This window comes from Mesocricetus auratus, unplaced genomic scaffold (genome assembly GCF_017639785.1).
Source record: "Mesocricetus auratus isolate SY011 unplaced genomic scaffold, BCM_Maur_2.0 Super-Scaffold_100055, whole genome shotgun sequence".
Taxonomy (NCBI): domain Eukaryota; kingdom Metazoa; phylum Chordata; class Mammalia; order Rodentia; family Cricetidae; genus Mesocricetus; species Mesocricetus auratus.
Window position 1 is genome coordinate 4,106,715 of NW_024429232.1, and position 21,873 is coordinate 4,128,587.

At 49.8% G+C, this 21,873-nt stretch overlaps 1 protein-coding gene and 1 long non-coding RNA gene across 10 annotated transcripts; one reads left to right on the plus strand and one right to left on the minus strand.

Moving 5' to 3' along the window:
- The first annotated feature begins 104 nt into the window (after positions 1-104).
- Positions 105-21,786, plus strand: Hsf1 (heat shock transcription factor 1). 9 transcript variants are annotated; one of them, XM_040736353.1, is made up of 15 exons: positions 105-403; positions 6,767-6,838; positions 16,854-16,962; positions 17,323-17,459; positions 17,716-17,840; positions 18,478-18,553; positions 18,627-18,688; positions 18,809-18,905; positions 19,011-19,147; positions 19,295-19,549; positions 19,981-20,064; positions 20,793-20,898; positions 20,976-21,041; positions 21,114-21,183; positions 21,266-21,786. In XM_040736353.1, the coding sequence occupies exons 1-15, from the start codon at positions 287-289 to the stop codon at positions 21,469-21,471; spliced, it is 1,719 nt and encodes a 572-aa protein (XP_040592287.1). In that variant the 5' UTR covers positions 105-286; the 3' UTR covers positions 21,472-21,786. The 9 variants fall into 9 exon arrangements, with proteins under 9 accessions (XP_040592287.1, XP_040592286.1, XP_040592288.1 ...); XM_040736352.1 differs by having other exon boundaries at positions 106-403; positions 19,280-19,549; XM_040736354.1 differs by lacking the exon at positions 20,976-21,041 and having other exon boundaries at positions 106-403; positions 19,280-19,549.
- On the minus strand, positions 13,679-16,877 carry LOC121136245. The gene is made up of 2 exons (XR_005873384.1): positions 16,753-16,877; positions 13,679-14,776 (listed from the first exon to the last, which is right to left on the minus strand). It is a non-coding gene; the product is annotated as an uncharacterized LOC121136245 (long non-coding RNA).
- Positions 21,787-21,873: the final 87 nt, after the last annotated feature.

Consider the following 21,873-nt stretch of genomic DNA (forward strand, 5'->3'; position numbering starts at 1 on the left):
CTGATTGGTGAGCAGCCAGGGTGAAGCCATTTTGCGCAGCCGTAGAGAGCGGCGGGCAGGGCCAGTGGCGTGGGCGGGGCAGGTCGCAGCGCCTGCGCACACGGGCTACGGGTCCGGCCCTAGCGAGAGCGCGCCGGTCGCAAGATGGCTGCGGCCATGCGAGGCCTTGCTGTGTGTGCGCAGCGGGCGGCCGAGCGGCGCGGACAGCAGGGGCAGCGACGACACTAGCTCAGCCCTCAGCCACTCTTCTAGAACGCCATCCCAGCCTCCACCCGCTTCTTCCGAGATGGATCTAGCTGTGGGCCCCGGTGCAGCGGGGCCCAGCAACGTCCCGGCCTTCCTAACCAAGCTGTGGACCCTCGTGAGCGACCCGGACACCGACGCGCTCATCTGCTGGAGCCCGGTAGGAGCTGGCATGGGCCCGAGCGGCCTTCCAGAGAGGGTCCTCTTCCGGGAGGGGACCTACTAAGGAGAAGAGGCCTGCGGGTGGCCGGGCTTGCCCGGGTCCAGGCATCCTGGAGGGACAACGCCGCTGTCTGGGGAGGAAGTGAACCCCGCCCCCAGAGCCGCTCGGCGGAGAGTAGGCCGGGGACCAGCGTCCCAAGTTTCACCGGGACGATAGTGTCGATAGTGTCGGGGCTGCCAGTTCAGGCTCTTTGACTCTCAGAGTCCGTCTGCCTTTCTGCTTGTGCACAACCGTTCAGAGTTAAGTGGAGGGCCTAGAGGACGACGGGAAGCCCAAGCCCTTCCGTGATAGTTCTCAGACACCAGAGCGTTTTTTCTGGCCCTGCTAGGGCGGCGTCGAGCCCTCTTCTGTTGCCTGGCAGCAGGCTGTGTACACCGCAGACCCTGCTGGACCAGCAGCTCTGGCTTACAGAGATAGGCCTGCGTTTGTGTCAAGTTGGAAAGTAGAGTTTGCTGTCCACATCTCGGGTGTGAGGGCTAGAGCTCAGAGCTAACAAATGATGGCCATCCTGATTTAGAGGGAGCCTTGGGAGGGATGGAGAGGGCTAGGTGCCAACTACGTGATCTCCTCCAAGCCAGATCTGGCGGCATGTCAGGCTCTGCTGAGCACTCCCTCCTGCACACTATGCAAGAATGGCAAAGCCAGGGTGGAAGGTAGAGGCCAAAGCTTCTGCCTCCAGTTGCCTGTTTGTTTAAACTCTGCTCTGCCTAGACTAGAAACCACGCAGCTTCACCTTTCACTAGAGAGTCTTTGATTACCTCACTGGCTCTCCGTGGGTCTTTCTCTCACCTAGTCCTGGAAGGGAGCAGCATGTTTACATGAAACCCGTCTTCGGTTCACCACCTCTCCTAGACCTCATGCTCTTGGGCAGAGAAAAAGATCCACATTTCTGCCTTTCCCCAACATTCCACCTCTGCGTTGTCTAACTGAAAGGGAGCTTTCTTACGTAGGTCCAGTGGGGAGACCAAGTATTCTCAGGAATAGTCTGAGCTTAACCTGTCTGGTAATCTACCTGCTGTTTCTGCTTATAGATTGGTACAAACGTGGGTGAGGTGCCAGTGAATATTCTTCTAGGACAGGATGTTCTGATGGGGCCTCTGTGTGAAGATGGATCTGCTCTGCCCTGGGACCTCCCTCCAGCCACAGCCGCACACCTGTGAGCCTTGCTGGCATGTTGGGAGGTGCGGGCAGGCAGTCTGTACAGAGCAGCAGTGTGCTCTCGCTGCTATGACACATGGCAGTGGGAGCTGGCGTGACCATGAGTATAGCAACCAAGCTCTGGCTTAGAAGTGGGCCAGACAAGGGCGGCAGAGCTGCTTGGAGTGGGCCTCTGGCCCACAGATAGAAGTGATGCCCCTGCTCCATGTCCTGTGGGGGCACTTATACTGGCTTGGTAGCCTCTTGACAGTATTCCCTGGAGACTTTGGGTCCACACTCTTGTTCTGAGTGGCTTCCAGATATAAATTTTCTCACCGTTCCCAGACACGTCCTCCTGGAGGGATCAGGGAGGCTGGATACTTGGGAAAGCCTGTCTAGCCCCCAAAATTCTCAACTGAGCCTTGCTAGGTCTACCTGTTCATCCCTACCACTTGGACACAGAGCTGGGGCTACCTTTCCCCAGCTCTGTTGTGTTTGATTTCCCATCCCTGGCCCTCATTCAGTTACAGCTGCTCCACCAAAACAGGGACCTCAGGAGATCCAGGGGTTTCCCCATACAGATCCCAGAGAACACAACAGCCTTGAGAAATTTAGGGTCCCAGGAAGACCACATATATAAAGGTCAGAGGAGGACATCCAAGGTCCTCTCTTAACATTCTCTGCCTTGTTCCCTTAAGACAGCTTCTCTCACTGAACCTGGAGCTTGGTTGGCTAGTCAGCAAGCCTCAACAATCCTTCTCTTTCTACCCCACCCAGCACTGGGCTTACAGGCTCACACAGCCACACCCAGCTTTGCATGGGTGCTTAGGAAATCCAAACCCAGACACCCATGCTTGTGCAGCCAGCCCTCTATCCCACCTACCCATCCCCTCAGCTCCTGAACATGTTCTGACCTACTAACCAGCCCAAGAGTTGGTGTCCTACTAGAATCTAATTTGGGCCCTGCTTGCCATATAGCCCAGGAGCTACCTGAGGAGCTTGAGAATGGGAAGAAGGCCACATGATTTGTGCCAAACAAGTGCTGGGGGAAACAGGCTTCAGGTCCCAGCCCAGACTTCAGGGAGGCACTCAGGCTCAAAAATGTAATGAAACCTCCCTCCCTCCCTCCCTCCCTCCCTCCCTCCCTCCCTCCCTCCCTCCCTCTCTCCCTCCCTCTCTCTCTCTGCCTGGCTGTCCAGGAACTGACCCCAAACTCACAGAGATCCACCTACCTCTGCCTCCCGAGTGCACCACCACCAACTTTGATAAGCTGAACAATGAAGATCTTAAATTTTGTTGCTAGGTGCCTCTCTGGTCTTGTTCTAATCCCAGCAGTAATGATGTGGTTCTTTTCTCTTTGAGAACAGGCAGGACTGTGGGTGGAGCTTCTGGGGGACCCTTGTAATTGAAGAAGCTAGAACCACCAACCAAGGGCTCTTGAATACCAGTGCTCAAACAGCCACGGGAGGAGCTGGGTCCCAGGATAGGCTGTTGGAGATACAGTAATCTATGCACTAGTTCAGGGAAGGGCACCCATCTGCCTCAGTACTCTGCATGGGATCACTGAAGCATCTTAAAGCAGAGTTCTTGGCCATGGTTTATTCCAGAACTCCTAGGATAGGCATGGCCACTCCTGCTACCTGAGCCCTGACAAGCAGGTGAGTTCATTCTCAGACAGACAGCAGGAACTAACAGGCCCAGAAGCCCCACCCATAGAGACCTGGCAGCCAGCTGAAATGTCAGAGGTTGTGTATGCCAGGGGCAGGCTCTGGTGCTCCAGTGAGGACTTTCAAGCAGTGCATGGCACAGCAGTTTGCACCCAGCGCTTCTGTCATAGATCAACTTGAGTTTCTTGTGTGCCGTTCTGGTGTGTCCACAACTAAACAAGTAGGTGACAAGTTTGCATTTTATAGATAGAAAACTGAGGCAGAAAGCTTGATGTAGAACTTAAAAACAAAACACAAGACAGTGCTGGCGCACACCTTTAATCCCAGCACTCAGGAAGGCAGAGGCAGATGGATCTCTGTGAGTTGAGACCAGCCTGGTCTACAGAGTGAGTTCCAGGACAGCCTCCAAAGCCACAGAGAAACCCTGTTTCAAAACAACAATAAAAACCCTCCAAACTCAACACCTGTCTTTATCAGACGCCATGTACTCCTTGGGGGTGGGGGTGCGCGGGCACATGCATGTGTCAGGGGAGGCTACCCAGGCTCAGAGCAGGGTCTGTGTGGGACTTACCAGAGTCTCTGTAGACTCAGGCTCCCAGGGTGGAGCTTGACTGGTCAGCTCTTTCTCCTGTAAGCAGAGCAGACATGGTCAAGAACTAGGAGCTCAGAGCCAGTCCCAGGGCTCTTGAATACCAATGCTCAAACAGCCACTTTGATGCTGACCTTGCCTGGGCCTTCAGGACTCAGTTCCCGGTCAATGGATGAAATGCTTTCCAGGCTGTTCCAGTGGCCAAGGCCTGTTGCAAATGGGTTGGCAATGACACCTGGAGACAGCTGAAAGGAAAGGAGTGGGCTGAGAGAAGAAACTTGCTGACAAGGTCCCACTGCTGGGGCAGGCTGAAGTCTGGACCCAGGACCCCATATCCTGACAAACTGGCCACTTGAGGCTCTGTGGACAAGCTGCTGGTCCACCTATGACCTACCTGTCCCCAGCCTTCCAGGGACAAAGGGTGGTTATGGTTCTAGGCTCATGGGGTCACTGTGGGTATAGGTCATGTCTGCACACTACAGAAATGTGGAGCGGCCATGCTCAGCCACGATGCTTGGCATGGGGATAACACAAGCTGACCGTGGCCTCTCTAGGAACAAAGGAGGAATGGCTAGTAAGATGGGATTGGGAAGGGAATAGTTGAAGGCAATGAGCTTGGTAGTAGAGTAACACTCCCAGATGGATAGGCTGTGTTTACAGTGTGTATTCTGAAAGGGGAGATTCAACTAGCTCTGGGACTGGAGGTCTGGGGTGTGTGTGTGTGTGTGTGTGTACATGAGTGTGTGTGAGTGAGTGTACATGAGTGTGTGTGAGGGGGAGAGAGAGTGTGTAAAGATGTCTAGACTTAAGAGTTCCATGTTGGGGCTGGGCGGTGATGGTGCACACCTTTAATCCCAGCACTCAGGGGGCAGAGGCAGGCGGATCCATGTGAGTTCGAGACCAGCCTGGTTTACACAGCGAGTTCCAGGACAGCCTCCAAAGCCATAGAGTACCCTCTCTTGAAAACAGAAAAGCAAACAAGAGAGTTCCATGTTGGGTATCTTCATCAGTCACTCTCCACCTTGGGTTATTTTATTTTATGTATATTTGTGTTTTGCCTGAATGTATTTCTGTGTACCGTGTGTATATCCAGTTCTTGCAGAGGCCAAAGGTCAGATTCTTTGGAACTGGAGTTACAGATGGTGATGAGCTGCCATGTGGGTGCTAGCAATCAAGGCCAGGTCCTCTGGAAGAGCAGCCAATGCTCCTAACCACTGAGTCTTTTCTCCACCCCCTTCATCTGGTTTCCTGAGGCAAGTTTTTTCACTTGCCTAAAGCGCACTCAGTGGGATGGTCTGCCTGGCCACGAGCTCCGGATCCTCCTGCCTCTGCCTCTTCAGTGCTAGGATCATTGTGCTCACATTTATGAGCATGCTAGGATCATTGTGCTCACATTTATGTGCATGCTAGGATCATATAAACAGGGTCCCTCTTGCCTCTGCCTCTTGAATGCTGGAATTAAAGATGTGTGTACCACACCTGGCCTCTTTTTTCTTCTCCAAGATTTATTGCTGGGCATGGTGGCACATGCCTTTAATTCTAGCACTTGGGAGGCTCTCTGTGAGTTTGAGGCCAGCCTGTTCTACAAAATGAGTTCCAGGACAGCCAGGGTCCCACAGAAGGGACCTTCTGCCCACCCAAAAAATATATTTATTTTATGTGTATGGGTATTTTGCTAGCATGCAGTAACTATGGTGGCCAGAAGAGGCCAAAAGGTCCTGTGGAACTAGAATTGCAGGCGATTATTAACCACCAAGTATATCTGGGAACTGAACTTGAGTCTTCTGCAAGATCATCAGGTGTTCTTTACTGCTGAACCATCTCTCCAGCACCTGGGAGCTAGAGTTAAGAATTTTAAGTTCTCACGCTTGCACAGCAAGCACTTTACTAGCTCAGTCATCTCTCCAGGATTTATTATTGTATGTGTATGTGTGTGCACATTCCATAGTGCACATGTGTATCTGGAATGACAACCACCAAGTAGGTTGCAGGGATCAAACTCAGCTCTTCAGTCTTGGTAGCAAGTGCCTTTATCTGCTGAGCTATCTCACCAGCTATATTTTTACTTTTTTGGTTTTTTTGTTTTGTTTTGAGACAGGGTTTCTCTGTATTGTTTTGGAGGCTGTCCTGGAACTCGCTCTGTAGACCAGGCTGGCCTCGAACTCACAGAGATCCACCTGCCTCTGCCTCCCGAGTGCTGGGATTAAAGGCGTGCACCACCAATGCTCGGCTACTTTTACTTTTTTAAAGATGGGTCTCACTAAATTGACCAGACTGACCTTGAATTTGTAGTCCTCCTGTCTCGATCTCAAGTAGCTAGGATTATGAGCCTCTACTGTTCACTAGCTTTCTTAGTTGGATTCCCACCACTTTTCTGTGACCAGCACTGTTGGCTCGTAATCAGAATGTTATTTTGGATTTGCACCTGAGAGTCCCTCCTTACCTGTCCACAGAGAAGGAACCAGCAGAGATCTATCAACTGATAGGTTCTGTGCTGTGACCTGTGTTTCTTCCTGCATGGGAGGTAAAGCAGGTAGAGAAGATGGAGAGATCCAGGGTCCAGAGGCCACTGCAGGCCTCCTTAGATACCCTGTTCTAAAAGGCCTCCCAGAAAATAGTTCATCACTGATGGGCCACGAAAGTGTATCTGGCCTGAGAACAGATCATTTGGGAAAGAAGAGGTATATATAAAGGGAAAGCCAGAGTCTAGGGCCTGTGGATATTCCACTCTAGTGGGAAGAAATAACTATTTGGACTACAGTGGCTAGGCTAGGGCCTGCCTCTGGCTTAAGGATTTTCTCAAATTCTAGCAGGAGGACGAGGCTAACCTCACAGGCTGTGAGAGAAGAGGTGCTCAGCCCCCTGAATTGCCTAGGAGTACTGGTTCCTAATCATCTGTAACTCCAGTTCCAGGGAACCCAGCACGGCATTCTGACCCACAGGCACCAGGCAGACTCATGGTGCACAGAATACAGTCTGGTAAGACATCCATACACATAAAGTAAATGTTTTGATTTTTGTTTTTTGTTTTTTCGAGACAGGGTTTCTCTGTATTGTTTTGGAGGCTGTCCTGGAACTCGCTCTGTAGACCAGGCTGGTCTCGAACTCACAGAGATCCACCTGCCTCTGCCTCTCGAGTGCTGGGATTAAAGGCGTGCGCCACCACCGCCCTGCCTAAGTAAATGTTTTAAAAATAAAATAAAGGCTGGAGAGATAGCTGCTTTTGCAGAGGACACAGCTTCTGTCCCTGGCTCACACAGCTCCTGTTCCAGGGCACCCAGTTCTTGTGACCTTTGTGGGAACCCAGCACTCGTGTGGTACACGTGCACCCACTCAGGCAAAAACATAAAAACGTTTACATCTACATGGGGAAAGAGACGATCTACTCTACTGGAAACTGTCTGCAGATCATGAAGACAGCTGTCGCATAAGAGGTACAGGCAGGAGGATTAGAGGTTCAAGGCCATTGTTACCTATATAGCAAGTTAGAAGTCAGCGTGAAATACACTTCTTGTTTTTCTGGGGGGGGGGTGTTGCATGAAGAGCAAGAAGTAACGATGGTGGAGAACTTGTCAGAAACTGAGGCACAAACCAGAATAGCTCCTAAAGTGCAAGTATAGTCCCATGTACTAACTCAGTGATTGTACCACATCAACATAAAAAAAAATAACAAGCAAAAAGCACGTTACAAAATTCAACGCCTACTTCTTGAAAACTCAGCAAACTGGGAATAGCAGGGACATTCCTCTGCACTGATTTTGTGTGCTTGATTGTGAAGACTGAACACTTTCCCAAGATTGGAGGAGAAGATAAGTTCTCTGCTTTGCCATTTCCGCTTAACAGTGTATGTTCCGGTCAGTACAGTGTAGCAAATAAATATAAACCTTAATAAAAACACAAATGGAAGAATTAAAACTCGTTATTCAAGGATAGCAGCAGGATAATTTACTTAGAAAAATCCTGAGTCTACAGAATAGTTGGCGAGATCACAAGATCCAGGGTCAATACACAGAAGTGATTTTTTTGTTGTTGTTTTTGGTTTTTCAAGACAGGGTTTCTCTGTAGACCAGGCTGGTCTCAAACTCACAGAGATCCACCTGCCTCTGCCTCTGAAGTGCTGGGATTACAGGCATACGCCACCACTGCCAGGCCAGAAGTGAATTATATATTTGTATATGAACAATGAATTATTGTTGAACTGTGACAGGAGTGGAGAGATAGCTCAGCAGTTACATGCTTCCTGGTCTTACAGAGTACCCAAGTTCAACTCCCAGTTCCCGTGTCAGGGCAGCTGACAACCACCTGTAACTCCCAACTCCAGTGGATCTCGAATCGGTTTCTGCACTGAAACACACACATAGACACACGCACACAATATTTTTTTTTTCTCTTTGTTGAAATACATTCAGTAGTGTCAGAAAACATAAGCAAGTCGTTGGTGCATTGTGAGCAGGCAAGAGCTCCGTCCTCGGGTGGAGATAGGATGCACTCCGAGCCTTGGGGATGGGTAGCAGATGCCACCCAGAGAGACCTCCATTCAGCCCAGAGATGCTCAGAAAGCTCTGCTTCCTCTACAGCCTCTGGGAGGGCACCTTCCCTGCTTTCCTCTCTTGTGGCTGTTGCTGTTATTCTGTGGTATTCCTTCGTTTATAGCTGCATGACGCCACTCTGTCTTTGTCATTACCTGACATTCCCCTGTGTGACTAACGTTATTTGGCTGTCTTCTTGTAAGGGCATTAATCCGTTCAAATTAGGGGTTCACTCTACTCCAACATGACCTCACACTGTCTGATTGCATTGCAACAACCCTATTTACAAGTGCAGTTACATTCTGAAGTATGGGGGTTAGGGCTTGAATGCATCTCCCTTTTTTAAATCCCTTATCCTTCTCTTGTCCCCCTCCTACTCCCTCTGGAACCCTTCTTCCCAGCAGGTTCCTTTCCTTTCATTTATTTTTCTATTACAACCCACTGAGTTCGATTAGTATTGCTTGCATGTGCATGGATGTGAGGTTATTTATTGGATTATGAGTAACTTAGCATTGGCTACACCCCTAAAGAAGAATGGCTGTCCTCCTCCCCCAGCAGTCATTAACTACCAGCAGCTTCCCAGCCTTATGCTAGTACTCTCTGCTGATTGCAGGTCACCACAGCTGCCATGAGTTTATTGGTGCCGTGGCCTAGTCATGGCTGGAAGTCAAGGTTTACAGTGCTCTCCATCCTTCAGCTCCTACATCTTTCAGCTATTCGCCTGTGATGTTCCCTGAGCCTTGGGATGGAATAGAGCAGTGTAGATGTCCCATTTGGGGATGGACACTGAACAACCACTTTTCAGCACTTGGATTGGTTATGAGTCCAACGTCTTAACTACTGCCCACTGAAAAAAAACATTCCTTTAGCCAAGGTTGAGAACAGCACTAATCTATGGGTATGAACATAAGTATTTGGAAGGCAATTAATTTGACAACATGTCTAATTTGCAAACATCAGTAGTAGATTCCCCTAAGGGCTCTAAAATCCTTAGCCATGGACTTTTAACCAGGTTACAGTATCAGGCATAAATTCATGGAGTGGGCCTCAAATTCAAAGGGGTTGCTTACCCTACGTATTCATGGTCACTGCTGTACCATTGAACAGTTCTAGCTGAGCAAGTCAGGTTTGTAACATGCAGTTAACCACCTATGACTTTCCTCTCCAAGCAGCCTTCATAGCCCTCTGAGGCATGAAAGCTAGCCAGCAGGAAGAAGTTTCTAGATCAGTTCCAGCTTGATTTTTCTATGTCTTGTAACCAAAGTATGTGGTATCTTCAGCCATGAAGGGTTTGTTTTGTTTTGTTTTGTTTTGCTCTCTTGGTTTTTGAGATAGTGTCTGACTGGGTAGTATCACAGACTCATTTGTCAGATGGACAGCTGGCTAAGGGTTTCACTTCTGTGGGCTGCTGCTTTACTCGTTTGACAGTTGTGTAGAACTTTTTAATTCCAGGAGGTCTTCTTGTCAATTATTAGCTATATCTCTTGAGCCTCTGGATTCTTCATTCAGGAAGTCCTTGCCTACGCCTCTATATCCACAAGTGCAGTGCTTTGTTCTCCTTTAGCAGTTTCAGAGCTTTTTTGCTTTGTTTTGTTTTTTGTTTTTCCAAGACAGGGTTTCTCTGTGTAGCCCTGCGTTGCTGGAGTTCCTTGTCCCACCAGGTCCCACCACCCTTGTCAGCCTCAAATGAAACTGTTGGCCAATGGCTAGGGCTCCTAATTTGCCAGCTGTCTTAATTATTAACCCATTTCTATAAATCTATGTATTTCCACATGCTCTTGGCTTACCAGAGAATGCCAGGACCTGTTACTCCTTTAGCAGCTACGTGATGTCTCCTCGCATTGCATCTCTGCCTCTCTCCCCGGCATCCTCCTCATCTCCTAGCCCCACCTCCTTCTCTATTGGTCAAACAGTGTTTTACTCATCAACCGATAAAAGAAACACATCCCCCATCAGCCCTGGCTGTCCTGGAAGTCCCTCTGTAGACCAGGCTGGCCTGAAATCCTCCTGCATCTGCCCCCCCCCCGAAGGCTGGGATTAAAGATGTGCAGTACCACCACCTAGCTCAGTAACTTTTCTATTTGTGCTTTTTTTTTCCTTTTTTCTTTTTATTATCTCATACAATACATCCCAACTGCAGCCTCCCCTCCCTCCACTCCTCCCAGCCCCCCCACCTCCTCTCTCCCCCAGGTCCACTCCTCCTCTGTTGCCCTTCAAAAAAAAGAGCAGGCCTTCCAGTGATGTCAACCAAACATGGCATAAAAGATTGTAAGACTAGACACAAACCCTCACACCAAGGCTGGACAAGACAACCTGTAGGAGAAAAGGGCTCCCAAGAGCAGGCGAGAGTCAGAGACACCCCTATCCCACTGTTAGGAGTCCCACCAACCCAAGCAAGACAGCCACAGCATGTGTCCATGTATACAGAGGACCTAGCACTTCTCTATCCCTCTGACTCCTGCAGTCCTTCCTCCTCCTCTTCCAAGGGCTTCCCCAGGCTCCACCTAATGTTTGGGTGTGGGTGTCTACATCTGCTCCCATCAGCTGATGGAGAAAGCCTCTCAGGTAACAATTGGGCTAGGCACTGATCTCTTAGTATAGCAGAGTATCATTAAGAATCATTGGTTTAGCTTGGTGTTGGTGGCGTCCACCTTTAATCCCAGCACTCGGGAGACAGTGGCAGGATCTCTCTGAGTTTGCGACTAGCCTGGTCTACAGAGACAGTGCCAGGACAGGCTCCAAAGCAAAACCCTGTCTTAGAGAAAAAAAAAATCATTGACTCTTTTGTGGGGAGCAGAGGGGGCTGTCAGTCGTGTCCGGTTCTACCCTAGGTCTCTAACTATCCAGCTTCTGGATGCTGACCATCCTGATAGGATCGGCATGGGCTCCCTCTCATGACTTGGGCCTCAAGTTACACCGGTCATTGGTTGGCCACTCCCATGTGCTTTGAGCCACAACTTGCAGGCAGGACAAGTATGGGTCAAAGGTTTTGTGCCTGGGTTGGTGTTCTAGTCCCACTACTAGGAGCCTTGCCTGGTTACAGGATATAGCCAGTTCAGGCTCCATATCCTCATTTCTTAAATGATTCTCAGCCATTTGAGATTCTTCTGTTGAGAATTCTCTGTTTAGAGCTGTACTCCATTTTTTAAATTGGATTGTTTGTTTTTGATGCCTAGTTTTTTGAGTCCTTTATGTGTTTTGGGTGGTAGCCCTGTCTTGGATGTGGAATTGGTGAAGACTCTCATAGGTTCCAGGAGGTTTCCGCTGCACATCCTAAATGCTCCCCTATTCCAGTTGTCTCTCCATGTAATCCCTTCCCCCTCTCCTCCCTCCCCCACCTGACCCCTCCTAACAGCTGAGTAATACTCCATTATGTCAATACACCACATTTTCTTTATCTGTTCTTGGGTTGAGGGACATCTAGGTTGTCTGCAGTTTCTGTCCTCATGGTAAGTTGGAACGTCTTTTGGAAATATGCCCAAGAGTGGTATAGCTGGGTCTTGAGGTAGATGGATTCCCAATTTTCTGAGAAACCGCCACATTAATTTCCAAAGTGGCTGTACAAGTTTGAACACCCACCAGCAATGGAGGAGTGTTCCCCTCGCTCCGTATCCTTACCAGCATGTGCTGTCACCTGCGTCATTGATCTTAGCCATTCTGACAGGTGTAAGGTGGAAATCTCACAGTTTTGATTTTCATTTCTCTGATGGCTAAGGTATTGAACACTTCTTTAAGTGATTCTCAGCCATTTGAGGTTCTTCTGTTGAGAATTTCTGTTTAGAGCTGCACCCCATTTTTTAATTGGATTATTTAGTTTTGGTTTTGGTTTTTCGAGACAGGGTTTCTCTGTGGCTTTGGAGGCTGTCCTGGAACTTGCTTGGTAGTCCAGGCTGGTCTCGAACTCACAGAGATCCGCCTGCCTCTGCCTCCTGAGTGCTGGGATTAAAGGCGTGTGCCACCACCACCCGGCCCCTTTTGTCCTCTTGATGATGTTCTTTGTCTTACACAAACTTTTCAGTTTCATGAGGTCCCAGTTATCAATTGTCAGTCTTAGTACCTGTGCTATTGGTGTTCTCTTCAGGAAGTTGTCTCCTATGCCAATGCTTTCAAGGTTACTCTCCACTTTCTCTTCTGTCAGGTTGTGTATCTGGTTTTATGTTGAGGTCTTTGATCCACGTGGACTTGAGTTTTGTGAAAGGTGATAAATAAGGATCTTATCATTCTTGATTTCAAGCTTTACTACAGTTCTTTTATTGTTCAGGATTATTTTAGCTATCCTGGTTTTTGTTTTTCCATATGAAATTGAGTATTGGCTTTTCAAGGTCTGTAAAGAATTGTTTTGCATCTGGGTGGTGGTGCACACCTTTAATCTCAGCACTTGGAAAGCAGAGGCAGGCGGATCTTTGTGAGTCAAGGCTCGCCTGGTCTATCTACAGTGTGTTTCAGGACAGTCAGGACCACAGAGAAACCCTGTCTCAAAAAAGAAAAAAGTTTTGCAGCCAGAATGGCATCCCAGATTCCTTAATGCCAGCACTTGGAGGGATGGAGAGGAGGCAGAGGCAGGTGAATCTCTAAGTTTGAGGCCAGGCTGGTCTATAGGATAGCCAGAGCCACACAAAGAAACCCTGTCTCAAAAACAGACAAATAAATAAATAAATAAATAAATAAATAAATAAATAAATAAATAAATAAATAAATGGAGGAGGAAGGAAGGAGGGCTGGAGAGATGGCTCACAGGTTAAGAGCACTGGCTGCTTTTCCAGAAGTCCTGAGTTCAATGCCCAGCAACCACGTGGTGACTCACAGCCATCTGTAATGGGATCTGGTGCCCTCTTCTGGCTTGAAGTGCAGGTGTGCTTGCAGGCAGAACACTGTCTACATAATAAAGGAAAGAAAGAAGCATTGTCCTCTATATCCATAAAACTGTTGGTTTCAACTGACAGTTGTTCTGATGAGCCTGCCTATATGTGTGGCTTATTTCTCTTGTGCCACTTGTAGTACAGGCCTGGTGACACATGCCTTTAATTTAACCCCAGTGCTTGGGATCTCAGAGGTCAGAGAAACACTGTCTCAGAAAACAAAACAACAAAAACAAATTAAATATTAAATACAGTCCTCATTGGTATCCTACAGTAGTATTTTCATGTAACCTGTACACATTTTCCCATTTTAAATTATTTCTGGATAATGTATAACTTTATGACATAAATGCTATATAGATACCTTATGCTGACTTGCTTAGTTAATAATGGCAAAACAAAGCCTATACATGTGAAGTACTGAGATAAGATTGTTTAGTACCTTAAGTTTACTGTTGGTAGAATCCATAGATGGGGACTCTTTTCAGAAATAAGTTCCTGCCAGAAAGTGGTAGCGCACGCCTTTAATCTCAGCACTTGAGATGAGGCAGAGGCAGGCGGATCTCTGTGAGTTCCAGGACAGCTAAGGATACACAGAAAAAGGGAGGGATGGCTATTTCCAGTCCGGTCGTTATCTTTTCTCTATTTTCTTTCATCTGGTTTCCTGCTTTTTTTTTAACTCCTGCACTCAAATCTACTGTGTGCTTGTTATCTTTTCATGTCTTTTTTTTTTTCTCTTTTTTTTGGGGGGTTTCCGAGACAGGGTTTCTCTGTATTGTTTTGGAGGCTGTCCTGACACTCACTCTATAGACCAGGCTGGCCTTGAACTCAGAGATCCGCCTGCCTTTGCCTCCCGAGTGCTGGGATTAAAGGTGTGCGCCACCAACGCCCGGCTCTTTTCATGTCTTTAGGACATTTCCCATTGGTAATTATCTGCTTAATGCTCCTTCCTTTGCTTCTTCAAACATTATTTCCTTATTTCTCTAATTGTATTCATCTATTCTTATTTTATGTGTATGACTTTTACCTGCATATATGAAAATGCACTGCATGTATGCCTGGTGCCTGTGCAAGCCAGAAGAGGGTGCCAGGTCCCCTGGAACTGGAGATACAGACATGTAAGCTGCTCTGTAGGAACGAAATCCATGTTCTCTGTGAAAGCAGCAACTGTTCTTAACTGCTGAGCCATCTCTCCATCCCCTGAGCATATTTACGACATTATACTTTTTGTTAAATTTATGGTCATGTCCTCCTTGGGCAGTTTCTGTTGCTCCTCCTTGTCCACCATGTATGAGTCATACTTCAGTTTCTGTAGGTTTTGCGATGGTTTTGTTTTGTTTTTGTCATCATTAGTGTATTGCAGAACTTGGTAGCTGAGTCATCGAGCTGTTGAGCTGGCTTGTAACTTGGCCAGACTTTGTCAGAAAGACTGCTTCTCCTTGATGACACTAATGCCTCACAGTTGTCACCTCCAGCATTGAAGCACCAGCAATTACTGCCTGGTTTTGCTGTTGTTCTTCATACAATGCCTGGGGACATAGATTGTTGGGCAGTCAGACCAGTTATATTTGAGACCGCAATAAGATAGTCAGGCTGCTTTTGCTTGCAGTATTTCGGTGGGTTCATTGAGCTAGAGCAGAGTCGCATCAGTCTTCCATTTGTTCTAGTCCCAAGGAGCTCTCTTCAGCTTCCTTTCCCATCTGGGCAGGCTGGCCTGGAGCTCTGCTCCCCTATTGTCAGTACACCCTGGGGCTTGAGCTTTCCAATGCTGCTGGACCTAAAGGAGCTAGAGCACTTCCCTTATGCATTGTCTCCTGGGGGCAAACCCTCAGGACACGTGACTAGGCAATGGCTACTGTAAGTCCCAGCTGAACACTCTCAACATGCAGACTCTGCTTTTCTCTGCCCCTGGGATTAGTCTCTGTCTGGGAGCACTGTGGGTGAGGGGGAGGACCATTCCAAGTAGGAATGTACAGTTGGAGAATACACATCTTTCCAGTGTCCTTAAACCTTGACAGAACTGAGAAGACGGGTTCCCACAACTTAGCCACACTTTCCAGGGTGCAGCATCTGATAATGGGAGCTTAGTGACAGGGAGAGACTAGTTCATGCCACAAGTGCTTACTGACTGACCCATTGGATTTTAGTGGTTTCATTGGTCATTCTTATTTGTTTGATGCATGAGAACAATTTCAGAGACATTAAATGATCTAAACAAGCTTTGTGTGTGTCACTGGAGAGGAAGCACTTCCCCAGAGCTCCACACTCCTGGCCCAGAAGTGGGGCTTCCTCTCCTCTTGAGGGGTAGGCATCCACCATCTGTGCTGATGTGTCTGACCTGGGTACTTGCAAGGCCCTTTCTTGGGTTATGACGTGACCGTGTATGAATCCCTTTTAGTTTTTGTTTGAAATTCATTCAGTGTCTTGGATATTACATCAGATTTGGTATGTTCCTGATTATTTTTCATAAGTATAGCCATTTGTCCTTTCTCATCTTCTGAAGCTCCCATTAAGCTTTGTAGGTCTCTACAACTCTGTTCACTTTTATTCACTCTGTCTACTCGTTGTTCAGTTGCTGTGAAGAGACAACATGGCCATGACAATTTTTTTTTCTTAATGTGCACTGGTGTTTGGCCTATGTGTATGTGAGGTCCTCTGGAACTGAAGTCACAGACAGTTGTGAGCTGCCATGTGAGTGCTGGGAATTGAGTCCGGGTCCTCTGGAAGATCAGCCGGTGGGTGCTCTTAACCGCTGAGCCATTTCTCCTGCCCACACCACAACTCTTTTGGTTTTTACGAGACAGGGTTTCTCTGTATTGTTTTGGAGGCTGTCGGTCCAGCCTGGCCTCAAACTCACAGAGATCCGCCTGCCTCTGCCTCCCGAGTGCTGCCACACCACAACTCTTAAAAGAGAAGACATATAATTGGGGGCTTACCTAACACTTTCAGAGACCTGCTATATTATCATTAAGGCAGAAAACATGATGGCTCTCATGGTACCAAAGTAATTGAAAGCTACATCCTGAGACTAGACTGGCATGGACTTTTGACAATTCCAAGCCCACTCCCAGTGGCACATCTTCTCCAATAAGGCCACTGCCACTCCTTAGTGACTAAGCATTTAAATATGTGAGCCTATGGGGCCATTTTATTTCTCAAGACAGGGTTTCTCTGTGTGTCTCTGGCTGTCCTAGAACTTGATTTATAGATCAGGCTGGCCTGGAACTCACAGCTGCTTGCCTCTGTTTCCAAGTATAGAGATTAAAGACGTGTACCACCACACCCAGCTGATCTTTGCTATTCTTAAGGAAAATTTGCTGATTAAAGCTAAATGCTACTCAGTCCCTAGAGATGACCAGAATGCTGTGGGTGATCTATGAGTATAAAGTTAGCAACTGAAAACTGCCAGGGAGTAGGATCCTGTCTCTGGCTCCATGGTCCTCACTGTTCAGAGCTAGGCTCCATGGCCTGGATGGCAGCCATAGAGTCCTAAGATTGAACTCACCTCCTGATTCTCTCTGGAGGGAGGATGGAGAGGCTCTTCAGGTCTTGGTGGAAATACAGTGGCAGCTGCTATATATCACTTGCCCATGTATCTCCTTACAGAGTGGGAACAGCTTCCACGTGTTTGACCAGGGCCAGTTTGCCAAGGAGGTGCTACCCAAGTACTTCAAGCATAACAACATGGCCAGCTTCGTGCGGCAGCTCAACATGTGTAAGTACCTCTTGTGGGATGGTAGCCTCCTTCCCAGGGATGTGGAGAAACAGACCCCAACGTATTGCTGAGAGATGGAAGCCTGGGTTGACTAAGAAAGGGTCCTTGTGGGTGTGAGCCTGAATTCCCCAAGGAAGAAACAGTATGAGACTCTACCCTAGTAGCTACACTTCCATTTGCAATAGAGAAAGCTGTGCAAAGACAAGGTCTTTCCAAACCATGATTAACTAGCGATGGTGAATGGACCAGGATTTCATATAGTTGTTCAGGAGGCCCCTTGCCTGCCCTAGGCTATGACTAGGCTGTTGGGGGTCTGGTCCCTGGCCCTCAAGCAGAACTGCCCCACCCCCATATGCACAGATGGCTTCCGAAAAGTAGTCCACATTGAGCAGGGTGGCCTGGTCAAGCCTGAGCGGGATGACACCGAGTTCCAGCATCCATGTTTCCTGCGTGGCCAGGAACAGCTCCTTGAGAACATCAAGAGGAAAGTGACCAGCGTGAGTCACCAGCCCTGAGTACAGCCCCTCCCTGCCCTCAGCTCTCCCTGCAGGCTATGGGCTGGGAGTAGTATCTAGGTAGTGCTGCAACACTAGCCTGAAAGCATAGCCTGTACTCATCTCTCTGACCCTCCCTTCCCCTCCCTTCCCTACCCGTCTTTCCCAGACCCTCCCCACTGCTTGGATCTCCAGGTGAAGCACAAGAACCACCCACACTCCAGAGCCACTTCAGACTCTTGTGTGCCCCAACCCTTAGGTGTCCACCTTGAAGAGTGAGGACATAAAAATACGCCAGGACAGTGTCACCAGGCTGTTGACGGATGTGCAGCTGATGAAGGGGAAACAGGAGTGTATGGACTCCAAGCTCCTGGCCATGAAACAGTAGGTCCCAAGACTCAGGAGGGTGGCCTGGTTGCTTTGGGTCTCTATCCTGCAGAACCAGTGGCTTCCCTCCCCCTCCCCGACCTGTCTTCCATTGTTTTTATGGCAAAAACTGCGTGGCCTATTCATCTCCATAGAATAGGGTTGGGAACTCCTCACTGCACCCACTTCTCACTCCCTGGCTGGGCTCCACATTTCTAGAATTTGAGCACACAGACCCTCCTTGCGTGTGCCTCTCTTAAAACCAGGCTGGCGAGAGCCGAGCAGAACAGGCCTGTTCTCCATTCCCAGTGGCCCCTGCTCCTCCTCTATCACGCAGTACAGGGCATCACAGCTCTCAGCTGCCCTCTACCCCACACTGAGGGCAGTTTAGGGTCTTTCCCAAAGCCCTGTCCTGTGTGTCTAGTCAGTATGTGACAAGTCCTGCAGCCCCCTTTCAGCGAGGATCCTGCAGTGTACCATCAGGCTCTGTCCATGCCCCCTTCCCCCAGCTGACACTTGAGTCCTCCCCTGAAGTATGGCAGAGCTGAGGACTCAGTGGTGCTAGTGAGCCCTCATCTGGTCTAGCCCTGTCTCACTAGTCTGTCAACACCCTGACTCTCTGGCTCTTCATATGTGGCCCAACATTGTGTTGCAGCGAGAACGAGGCCCTGTGGCGGGAGGTGGCCAGCCTGCGGCAGAAGCATGCCCAGCAGCAAAAAGTTGTCAACAAGGTGGGCAGGGCTGGTGGTAGGTGGGTCCCCTCCATGACTGGGCCAGGGTGACTGTATCCTCTCTGCCCCACAGCTCATTCAGTTCCTGATCTCACTGGTGCAGTCGAACCGGATCCTGGGGGTGAAGAGAAAGATGTGAGGCTCTGGGGATGCCTGCACTGTCCACTCTGGCCCTGCGCCTTGGTCCTCTGCTTGTTGTATATCCTGGGCACCAGCAAGGTCTGTGTAGGCAATTAACCTGTCTCTTCATTGCAGCCCTCTGATGTTAAGTGACAGCAGCTCAGCACACTCTGTGCCCAAGTATGGTCGGCAGTACTCCCTGGAGCACGTCCATGGTCCTGGCCCATACTCAGTAAGCACCAAACTCTGTGGGACTTCTAGTAAGTGTATCGTGGGTGCTGGGTGGCCCAGGCTACCACAAGTATGCCTTGCATGTGGCCTTTGTCTCTAATTGCAGGCTCCGTCTCCAGCCTACAGCAGCTCTAGCCTTTACACCTCTGACGCTGTCACCAGCTCTGGACCCATAATCTCTGATATCACTGAGCTGACTCCGAGCAGCCCTTTGGCATCCCCAGGCAGGAGCATTGATGAGAGGTGGGGCTTCATCACCCTTATACCTCTTCTGACCCTAGTGGGCCAGTCTTCATGGGCCCTGGGCAGAGCTGGAAGTGGGAGGAGCTAACTTAGGCTTCTTCTAATATGTCTCCCGATATCTAACATGTTTAGGCCCCTGTCCAGCAGCACTCTGATCCGTGTCAAGGAAGAGCCCCCCAGCCCACCTCGGAGCCCTCGGGTACTGGAGGCAAGCCCTGGGCGTCCATCTTCCATGGATACACCTTTATCTCCAACTGCCTTCATTGACTCCATCCTTCGAGAGAGCGAACCTAACCCTGCTGCCTCAAACACAGCCTCTGTGGGCACAACCGGAGTCCATGCCCCTGCTCCTCCTCCCCCCTCTACCCCTGAGAAGTGCCTCAGCGTAGCCTGTCTAGACAAGTGAGTGATGTACCCACCCTGCCTCCCTGTGGCCTCTCAACCCCACAGCATGAGATTTCTTCAGGCTGGACACAGGGTATCTGTGTCTTAGGCACAATCCGTGCAGTTTGCTGGGAGTGATGGGTTGGGTCTGTTCCCCTAACCTGAGAGTAAGCTTTAAGTTGGGGAGGGAGAGCAACCATGTCACTAGAAATGGAATGTGCCCTGCCTCCTGGGCCCCCCTCACTACTGGCATCACCTTCTCTTGTGGCAAGCCGTGTGATCTTCGGATCCGTTGTTCTCCCTAGACCTGACACAGGAAATGATAAGCCAGGGCCCAACCTTGACCACCCCAAAGGCACATCCCAGAGGCTGAGCAAATGAGGAGGGTGGGCATGGATTCCCTCGCCCCCCACCTGCAATGGGGGGGCTCTTGTCTTTGTATCTTGCAGTTTGGCTCGCGCTCCACAGATGTCTGGGGTTGCCCGCCTCTTCCCCTGCCCCTCTTCCTTTCTGCATGGCCGAGTCCAGCCAGGGTTAGCGCTACCCCCACTTGGGAGGGAGGAGGACTCTGCCAGGGCCCCTCCCACGGCCGTGGACCAGTTCCCAACCCGGGCATAGCACTTGCCCTGCCTGGAGAAGAGCACCAGGAGATGGTCTCATGGGCTCTGCATCTCTACTGATTCCCTTTTACACAAGCCAGTAGCTGCTATAGGGACAAGTTTCCTGCCTGGCCCAGCCACCAGTACAGGCTGCTATGATGAGCTTCTTAACAGGGAAGGTTAGGCCCCATGACACCTACAGCCCTTTTAACTGCCTTGCCCATGGCTCAGGTATCCCCTTGGCCTAAGGCCTTCTGATCTAAGGGAGTACAGGTCTACCCATACCAAGCTCAGCCCTGTTTCCTCTTACTGTCTTCTTGGTGCAGTGGCAAGACTTAGCTGAGCCTGAGCTATCTGCCTGTCCTCCTGCCCATTCTAGAGCCAAGCCCGTTGTCCTGTTTCTCCACCACCCTCTTGTCCCAGTCCTAGTTGTTACCAGAGCCTCCTAGGATGTCCTGCCATGCCATATCCCACCCTCAGCTTATACTGTCCTTTCCAGCATCTTCCCAGCGGTCCAAACATACTGTCCCCCAGCCCATGCCGGCTATACCGATGGACCTTGCTTGGGGGGGCTGTAAACAAAGGGGAGCCCTTCTCCAGCAGGAGTGCGGCTGGGTGGGAGCCTGGGGCACTAGTTCACCTGCCCACTTGCCCTGGGCCAGGAACGAGCTCAGTGATCACTTGGATGCCATGGACTCCAGCCTGGACAACCTGCAGAGCATGCTGACAACCCACGGCTTCAGTGTGGACACCAGTGCCCTGCTGGACGTGAGTCTGGTTGTCCCCACCCTCCCTGCCCCACCCTGCCCACAAACCAGCCCTCACTTCCCTCCCTCCTCCTGCAGCTTTTCAGCCCCTCGGTGACCATGCCCGACATGAGCCTGCCTGACCTGGACAGCAGCCTGGCCAGCGTGCGTAGGCGGGCAGGGTGGGGGGCAGAGGGGGCCATCAACAACCCTCATTGTGTGTTCTCTGTCCTGCAGATTCAGGAGCTCCTGTCTCCCCAAGAGCCCCCCAAGCCTATTGAGGCAGAGAACAGTAACCCTGACTTAGGTGAGCTAAGTAAGCTTCTGTTCTACTCCCAACCCTCACTTCCAACTTGCCAGCCCCTACCATTCTGACCCATGCCCCACAGGGAAACAGCTGGTGCACTACACAGCTCAGCCCCTGTTCCTGCTGGACCCTGATGCTGTGGACACGGGGAACAGCGAACTGCCTGTGCTCTTTGAGCTGGGGGAAAGCTCCTACTTCTCTGAGGGGGACGACTATACAGATGACCCCACCATCTCTCTTCTGACGGGCTCTGAACCTCCCAAAGCCAAGGACCCCACTGTCTCCTAGAGGAGTGTCAGGAGATGTCAGGATGGATTGTGGCTGGTCCCCAACCTAGGATGTGGCTGGTCCTGGGGAGACAAGACAGTCGGGCATCAAGCCACCACAACCCCAGTGGAACACAGATGGGGCTTCAGGTCAAGAGGAAGACCCTGAGGGCTGCATACCTGCTGCCTTTACCCCGGCCCCAGGTCTACTCTCTGAGAGAGCTTCACAGCCACACTTGGATGGACCCTGCAGGTTGTTCATAAAATTGTATTTTGGATTTTTACGTGAGAGTCCCCTTTAACCCTTCACAAATAAATAAATATATCTATATCTATATATATATACACACACACACATGGATAGATGATAAACAGGTTCTACTGTGGTCTCCTGTGTTTCCTCCTGCCCTAAGGGATGCGGAAG